Below are 9,300 nucleotides of genomic sequence, written 5' to 3' on the forward strand. Positions count from 1 at the left end.
TGGAATTAACCTGTTCTATTGGTATTATTCTAACCTACAGTACTTATGACAATTCTATTCGTATATTTTTGCCGCTGTATTTCATATTTATCCGTTGTCTCTGTCATCTTTTATCGTAGTCCATAAGCCAGACAACGCAGACGTTTCAAACTCCTACGTGATTATACTTGTGATTTGTGATTTACACTGTATGATTATTTCGCATGTCCACAGGTACAGTAAAATGAGTGCATGACGACCGGATACATAAGTGGCAGCGATGGATGTACTTTTGAGCCGAGTGGCTAGAAAGATTTACCCAGAAGAGTGGCTGGAGCTGGGTGTTCGCCTCGGCTTCAAGCACTCTGAAATCGAGCAAAAGAAAAAAGACTATAACAACGTAAGTCTTGTTATCATTTCATACATTCCTACAACACATGTGTCCCGCAGCATACTTTCCAATAAGTGACTGACACCGGTGCGAAATATCTAATTTGTACTTTCCCAACATTTATTTGTTTCTGATGGATCGCTCCGGTGCACTCGGGTAAGAGTCTATGGAAAATGCGTGTTGCAGCAAAAACCAACCGTTATCGTGGTTAAATCAATTAACTCAAACTCAAACGGGTTGAATGCTAATAAATTGCATTGATTTTAAATCAAATTCGAATTTTCGGGGCCTCTCCGTTCGTCAGAGATGAAAATACATGCTTATGAATTTTCACAGTGATATTAACAATGTGATGTTAATATCCTACACCAGGCGGGCGGAAATTTGTGAACTATGTATATGGCATTCTAATTATACTCGAGACTCCATTTTTGTTTTCCTCATAATGCTGTATAATCATATTCAGGCACTACCGCGTGCGTATCACTGCGAGGACTTCCCTCTATGCTTCTGATGAAAAGAATACATGATTTTGTTGCTTATGGTTGAATCTTCATTTTTCAAGTTGTTATGGAGTAACCTTGAGAAGTGTTGTTTCAAAACTGTTCGTCTGTCGTGCAGACGTACAGTTTCTAAACTTATACTGATACCGCAATCAGCCGCAAACACTTATGTCTCTTAATCCGTTTACAATTAATCGTACTTTAAATCAATCATCCATCGGAAAGAATACCGAAGAAGGCATTTCGAACATGCTGAATGAGTGGATGATCCTACAGGGTGATGTAACTCGAATGGAAGCCAGGCAATACCTTTCGGATGTTTTTCGCGCTATGAACAAGCTACCGCTGGCTAAATGGCTTCTGCAGACAGGTAAGATGCTATAAGGAACAAGGCTGGATCGACACAGTGGTTAAATATTTAGATTAAAAAGATAATAAAAAATACGGGTGTAATGCTATTCTTGACCATCAGTCATGATTTAAGGATACGGCATAGCCAGAGAACGAAATTATGTGTGACCTGCAAACAACAAACAAGCGAATAAAAACACTATTAGATATAGCAATGTTGAAGAGGAACCGTAACACTACACAACCTCAGCAGACATTAATGTGTTACCAATAAGTCAAAGGATTAAAGATTGATTGTAGGGCCTGTATCTTTTACCTTGATATCCACTGACACTGAAAAGAATAATATTTATGGTAAACATACATTTCTTGTGTTTTGTGTTTTATAAGCACAATATTTGTCATGCTGCGAATATTGAATGTGTGTCGATGAATTTGCAACTAAACGATATTTGAATGATTGTTGAGATGTTTTTTTTTTTATCAAAACATTTCTCAACCACTACCTGGCCTGAAAGAAATCTGCTCTCTAACTTACACAGTTTACACTCTGTATAAGGTTAGTTAGTAGCTCCAAACACTAGCGTTGGCGTACGTTGATTCAACGATGAAAGAAACGCGGTTTTGGTCAAATTTTCACGTGGTATATCTTCATAGTTTTGAAGTTTCTGCATGCATTGAATCTATATATGAATAAGATATATTTTTTTTCTTGGGGGGGGGGGGAGGGGGTCTGGGGTGGGTTAGATATAGTTAGCGTCATTGTCAAGTCCCCTATTAACAAAAGTTCAACCTTCACCTTCAATCAAGCCCAAGAGGCAAGGGCCTCTATCACTTTCATTTTTGCTACTTACGTAAGAGTCGGGTTATACGTTACCAAAGTAAATGTTCCGGAGTTGTATTTTGCCTTTTGTATCACAATTAATGCAAAGTTTTGCCTAATTCTCTCAGCATTCGGCTACATCCCACCTTACCAAGCCCTCGCTGACGAGCGGACAGTGGATTTCAAATATGATGTGAGAGAATTTCGGGAGACCGAAGGTACAGTATCAAACAACCTCCAATTCCTTGTGAAATAAGTTTCTCAAGATATTTCACCTTTTTTCATATAATGCCAATGAATATTCTCCCTGTATTTTACATATCTATAATCATTCTACAATCATCATTATCTTTCTGAACGATAATTATTGTATTGATATTGTGGAAGAAGATTGTACCACAATTGTTATTGTACCGCAGTAATATTATTGATATTTGACTGATTATTATTTGACAGTTTGTGTATGATGTCGTATATAAGTTATGTATCTTGTATTGTGATTATGTAAACTTCGATAGTTGTTTTTTTTTTTGTATCCCATGTACTTGTTTCAACCTACCTTTCATTTTTTTTTTTTTGGATATTTGTCATTCTAAAACTTGAAAATGTCCATAAACAGCTCCTTATTTTGCTAATAGAGTCACTGCTTATGTCCAGTTTTTCTTTTAATTTGTTCGTTGGCACATTTCAATATACCTTGTCTCATAATATCATCTGTCGAGTTCTCATTTGCTCAGCAACGTCAAATTTAGTGTGTGTGTACGTTTGTGTGTATGTGTGTGTGTGTTAGTGTGTGTGTGTGTGCGTGTTTGCAAGTGTACTTTAGAATTTAATGATTGCTCAATACTCAACAATATGGCCATGTTGTAAGTGTACCGCAACTGTGTAGTATCGTTATGTCTGTTTTTCATGTATCTACAATATTTATTTTGTGATGTATATGTGCAGGGACTCAGTCTGAGAATAACAGTGTTTGTCGCCACTACCAGAGCTTCCCTACTGAAAAAAAAAAAAAAAAAACCCAAATAAATAAATAAATCAGTTGGAAAATCGGAATGGTGTTGGTCTACAGGTTGCAGACTTGTCATCAGCATGTACACAAATCCACTTTGTCACTTTTTATTTCTGGAACATCTCAATGCACTGAAATCATTTCTTCCATGTCTATATCTATATCTCTCCATATATCAATATTTATGTCTATATCTATATCTATACCTCTATATACATCTATATCTATCTGTCTATCCATCCCTCTCGCTCTCTCTCTCTTTCTCTCTCTCTCTCTCTCTCTCTCTCTCTCTATATATATATATATATATATATATTTATCATATGGGTGAGAACGATGTACAATTGCCAATTTTCGCACCTTATGACATTTTTTCCCTCAGAACACGCCAGGATGATCTAAGAAACCAAATGTTTTCATGTCATCTCAAAGATTGGTAAATTTCCTTTCAGGAAATGTATGGTTTGGTTGACTTTTCCCTGATATTTTTCATTTGACAAGAACTTAAAATGTAAAGATACGGTAAAAACGCTATTTTCACTATAATTGTTGTTTTTCAAACTAATGATCTGCATTTTTTTATGGTACGTGGCATCTAATATCTGACCATGTTCTGGATTTGACATATCATGGGTTTGTACCACAAAATTATAAGAACTTTATGAGCACGTATAAAATCACAGAGAACAATTGAAATATCAAAGCCCTAAACAGACGAACGTCCGTGATGCTTTCATTTCTATCGCTGCTGCAAATTCTACTTTGTTGTCCCAACTGTAATATATACGAAAATTTGGTGTTCCACCTAATGAACATATCCTGCAAAAATTGTACGTCCGCTGGCTGTGCATGGGACGTAACATTCTTTTATGCAAAATTATACTCAGTTTTCGTCACGGACGTGCTTCCGCCATTTTCTAATAAAGATCGTAGCCCATTAAACGTTATTGGCAATATTGTTCTGAGTCGTAATCAGCTAAGATCTAGCGACACGATAATATGTTTGTTTTGAATTTCTGTCCATCCTTTGTCAAATAGGAACCGAAATTATATTTTTAGACGCACCTCCGAGAAAAAAAGAACGTCCGTGATGATAAAACGTTTTCGAGTGGGACACCGTCTTGCTTTGATGGCGAAGGTACATTTTACCTTTGGCTCTCTAGCCTAGGAGCTGCATGTCATTTTTGGAGCTTACTGAGGCTCGTCCGCAGTTTTTGGACCATGCAATTCACCGTAAACCAAGCAAATAATTAATATTTTCTCTGAAAATTCACCTCCTGATTCCCCCTCTGAGCAATACATATGTTGTTAGGATGTCAAATTTCTTATAATTTGCATTAACAATACCTTTTCAAATTTTTGAAAGAGTTAAGAAGGCTAGGTACTCTCTGCCGATTAGTTATCCGTCCTGGAACATGCCCCTAGTAGTAGAACGAACGTCCGTGACGTATGCAATCCGACCGATAGGGATAACTTGTCCCGAAAGTGTCCTGTATTCTTTAAAACTTTTGGCTCCAATAGCGACAAATAAAGTTTTACAAAGTAAACAATGAGTATAGAGCAGTAGTTTGAGAATTTTTAAGGCGTTATGTGATTATGATGAACAAACAGTTGAAAATTTACTCACAATTTTACGCTTGTTTTCCCTCTAATTATACAAAACAGCTTAACACTGAAAACAAAGTTATAGGAAAATGGAATTTTGCGTAATCTGTAATTTCTGTGCATTTAAATTTCTTTCTAATGAGGATCTGGAGACAATTTGTACTGTTCTGAAAGGTTCTGAAAGTTTCTCTCACGGACGTTCTGTCCGAGAAAGGAAATTTCTGATAATTACAAATATATCACTGAACATAAGGTTAATGTTAGTTGAAAATAATACCAAATCACCGAGCCGCTCATACCCAAAAGTGAATAACGTTCAGCACTCAATTTACCTGTAATAACAAACGGAAAAAGTTTTGATCACGGATGTTCGTTGGTAGAATAAGTCAATGGATTACACAGTAGGAGAAAGAAGAACAGTGCCACTTTTTAGTGACAGATGCTCCAAGTGTTTATCTTTTGAGTATGGTAGCTGCCGTCTCAAACAGAACATATCCAGTTTTGGTCTCCATAACGGACGTTCGCTGTAATTGTCATGATATTAAATGCCTTAATTCATTCTTATTTTTCTCTTCACGACGATTTTTCTCTCATTCCCTATGTAGCCGGAACATGCTGCGACAAAACAGAAAACAAAAACAAAACAAAACAAGACGAGACAAATCCGAAAAGTGCTACGCAATCACATTCAGGATAATGACGGAAGAAGTCTGTAATGGGCATGTGTTGAAGAAGAAACGGAAAAGTTTCAAAAGGACGTGGAAGCAGTTGAATGAAAATGACTGAGAAACAGAGAAGGGATCGAGCTCCAACACACAGAGATAAGAATTGCCAGTGCACTCCCGTTATACCAAATTCCTCTGGAGGATTTTTTGTTTGTTTGTTTATTTTTTTATTCATCGAAATGCCGTCACAACCGAACAAAAATAATGCAGTATACAATTATTGTCTGATGAAAACACGCAAATCCTCCGCTTATCATCACATGTTGTTTTTGTATACTCATCAATGAAAAGCAATGTTTATTTGTAATTCTTTCCAAGATTTTTTTTTTCATTTTACATTTAAGAGACAGAGAGATCGTCAATTTGTTTGTGCTTCTGTGCTTACTTTGAAAACACATCTTAAAAAAGTAATGATTAAGAATAGGTTTAAGGTTGCACTTTGATACGTTCGCTCTTCCAAAGATTCGTTACTAAGAATATCCAAATGTTTGTAGTTACTTCAGGATGTATGTTATTAAAAATGTTCTTATTCCGAAAGTTTGTTAAACCGAAAAATAAATATCAAGGTTCATTATTTTTAGGTCCGTTCTTCTAAAAGTGGAATGGGCCTGATATTCGTTTAGGTGAAAACGGTTATCATGAGGTTTTGAAATTTGGAGGATTTGGTTGTTAACTTGTTTCTCCACACTCGGATAAGCGAACCTGATTTTTCATGTTCCAATTAATAAACCTTTCGATTAACCTTCGGAGATTCCTATCATTTACCGAATAAAAAAGCTTCATGATTATACGAACTCTATCAATTTTCGTATTGACAAACTGTATGAATAACGAGCCTCCGAAATGACGCGCTACAAAATGTTTGTTATAAAAAACTATATTGTTTAATATCGAAGTCACAAATATCCATCCAAGTTATATGGACTTATTGTGTCTTGTTATGACGAAACTTCGCAGTATCGAACCTAATATGATTTCTGACTAATATAATAACACAAATTCTCCTCGGTAACAGTGTGTAACGCAGGGAGCAAACGCAGAGGGATTTCTTCCTGTTTACCCTCTCCAGCTAAAATTCGTATTTCTGTAACGGAGATCATTTTCTTTTATTTTTTTTCTATGTTAATTCTTTGTCATAATCTTAGCTGTGACCATGTTCGTTATAAGCAAATATTGCATTGTAGACTTTAGCTAACAAATTTAGGACCTGAATCTTTACTTCATGATAACGAAATTTTGATAAATATATTCGTTCTCAAGGATGGACTACGTCACTGAGATTACACGTACGTTTGTACGATCATTTACGAGAGATGGACAATTGTTTTCTTTGATTCCTCAATATGAGAAGATAAACAAGCTTATACAATTAAGAATTGGTAATATCTTTTCAGGATTTTGCAGAAAAGTTTGTTCTCGACATGAAATGCAGCTGTTTGTTGTGAGTAGAATGCATTTCCAACTCAAGAGAGCTGCATTGTGCAATATCTTGTTTGTTCCGAACGTCCGTGAGCTATATGCGAACCTCCGTGATGAAAACTATGCTATGTTTGTTGGGTTATAGAGACTGTCTAGATCAGATACATCTTAAAAAGGTGTGTTATTATTTGGGAGTGAGGATTAAAGTATGGGATAGTGAAATAAGAGGTCAAAATATTGAGTTTCTGTAAAATGCGCGTAAAGTGGAGAAAGTGATTAGCGGAAGAGCAATATTTTAACAGAAATGACGAATTTGGTTAAATCATCATTTGTCTACCATTACGTACAGGTTAAGAGTACAAGCTTAATATTCTGCAAACACGTACACATGTCCCTTAAGATATTTCGTTACGATTTTGAACTGAATCAGATCTTTGCAAACTATGTTAAATGGTATTCAAATGTATGTGCAGTACTATTCCTCACGGACGTTCGCTGCTCTGGACATGGTAAACTTCCGCGGTGAATAAAAACTTGTTCCTCTGGGAAAATCCTAGTATAATTGGGTTCATATTAAAGCTTGAGTTATACTCTTTCAGGTAAGATAAATGATTTGGAGAATTTCCTACTTTTTAAATTTTGCCTTGTTTTGGCTCAATTGTACATCGTTCAAAATTCTGACCCATATATGCCTACGGAGAGAAAGAGAGAGAGAGAAAAAAAAAAGATGCTTTTTTTCACTTTAGTTCATCTATGAAAAAGGTGACGACATCGCATGCCCACAAAATGCCTTGCGATATCCTGGTCAAACGGGATTTCAAAAATTTCTCAACCCTGGATCTTAGTGTCAGCCTCTACACTACGTCGTACGTGGCGCTGTCTATCTGGGTCGTCACTCGGGAATCAGTGATGCAGGTGTAGGTCCTATATACTGAGTGTCCTTTTGTCATGTGTGTGCTTCAGCGTCCACACTACACAAGTTACAAGTGACAATGAATCACGTTCATTGGTACCACGCGTCACGTGATAAGCAGTTAACCAATTGGATATCAGACAGCTTTGTGGGCGTTGTGTATGACCCTGACAATCAGACGAATAAGCATTTAGGCCACTAGGATCGTTGACATTGAAAATGCATCATCATCATAACAATGGCTGGTCGGACCTATTATTGCTAGTATTGTCGAGTTAATAGGAGTATCACCTCATGGCGTTTAATATCCAAATGTATTGTCATTTATTTCTGCAGACAAGCCAAGGACAGTGCTTTCCAATCAGCTTCGTGCGGCTATGAATTGGTCAGGAGGAGCAGCAGATATACCTGCTACAAAATATTACCGCTACTCATTCCTCGTTTTATGAAAGAATAAGATAAAATGACTGGACGGTATGATGCATATTTCAAACAAACAACGTTCATAGACAATAATGGCCACTTGGCTGACACGAAATGAAAACTTTTAGCTATTTTATAACACCTATAAGTACAAAGAATGAAAAACAAATGTTTCTGTTGTCAGCATAAATATTTTGATAGACTATAAATTCATGTCATCAGTCCTATGATTTTGTCATCTTAAAAGAATTTGTATGTTTCTACTATTATATTACCATAAATATTGCCTGAAAATCCAGAAACTAAAGATAATATTCATAATAGGGAAGTGTAATAACATAATAGAAAACCCTTCAGCATGTCAATTTCTTTTTGTTAATGGCGAAACTGTATATTATGCTATCAAAATCATTGTCATTAAAAGGATGACGTTAAAAGTTATATTCTGTTGCTATGAGGTGATTGTAGATGAACAAGTGGAATATCCAAAACTACTGCACGCCTACAGTAACAACATGCAATAGTGGGGCCTACGTCTTACCGCGCGTCACGTGATAAGCAGTTGACCAATTGGATATCAGACAGCTTTGTGGGCGTTGTGTATGACCCTGACAATCAGACGAATAAGCATTTAGGCCATTAGGATCGTTGACATTGAAAATTTGTCATTTATTTCTGCAGACAAGCCAAGGACAGTGCTTTCCAATCAGCTTCGTGCGGCTATGAATTGGTCAGGAGGAGCAGCAGATATACCTGCTACAAAATATTACCGCTACTCATTCCTCGTTTTATGAAAGAATAAGATAAAATGACTGGACGGTATGATGCATATTTCAAACAAACAACGTTCATAGACAATAATGGCCACTTGGCTGACACGAAATGAAAACTTTTAGCTATTTTATAACACCTATAAGTACAAAGAATGAAAAACAAATGTTTCTGTTGTCAGCATAAATATTTTGATAGACTATAAATTCATGTCATCAGTCCTATGATTTTGTCATCTTAAAAGAATTTGTATGTTTCTACTATTATATTACCATAAATATTGCCTGAAAATCCAGAAACTAAAGATAATATTCATAATAGGGAAGTGTAATAACATAATAGAAAACCCTTCAGCATGTCAATTTCTTTTTGTTAATGGCGAAAC

At 36.1% G+C, this 9,300-nt stretch overlaps 1 protein-coding gene across 3 annotated transcripts; it reads left to right on the forward strand.

Moving 5' to 3' along the window:
* The first annotated feature begins 218 nt into the window (after window positions 1-218).
* LOC139735445 (uncharacterized) lies at window positions 219-8,770 on the forward strand. Of its 3 annotated transcripts, XM_071646203.1 has the most exons (5): window positions 219-379; window positions 1,099-1,243; window positions 2,176-2,265; window positions 4,098-4,197; window positions 5,270-8,770. In XM_071646203.1, exons 1-4 carry the CDS (start codon window positions 260-262, stop codon window positions 4,148-4,150), a joined length of 408 nt encoding a protein of 135 aa, XP_071502304.1. In that variant the 5' UTR covers window positions 219-259; the 3' UTR covers window positions 4,151-4,197; window positions 5,270-8,770. The 3 variants fall into 3 exon arrangements, with proteins under 3 accessions (XP_071502304.1, XP_071502303.1, XP_071502302.1); XM_071646202.1 differs by having other exon boundaries at window positions 4,098-8,770; XM_071646201.1 differs by lacking the exon at window positions 4,098-4,197.
* The last annotated feature ends 530 nt before the right edge of the window (window positions 8,771-9,300 follow it).

This window comes from Diadema antillarum, unplaced genomic scaffold, assembly GCF_040938485.1.
Source record: "Diadema antillarum isolate AM-2024a unplaced genomic scaffold, OU_Dant_1.0 seq00000580_RagTag, whole genome shotgun sequence".
In the NCBI taxonomy this organism is placed as follows: Eukaryota; Metazoa; Echinodermata; class Echinoidea; order Diadematoida; family Diadematidae; genus Diadema; species Diadema antillarum.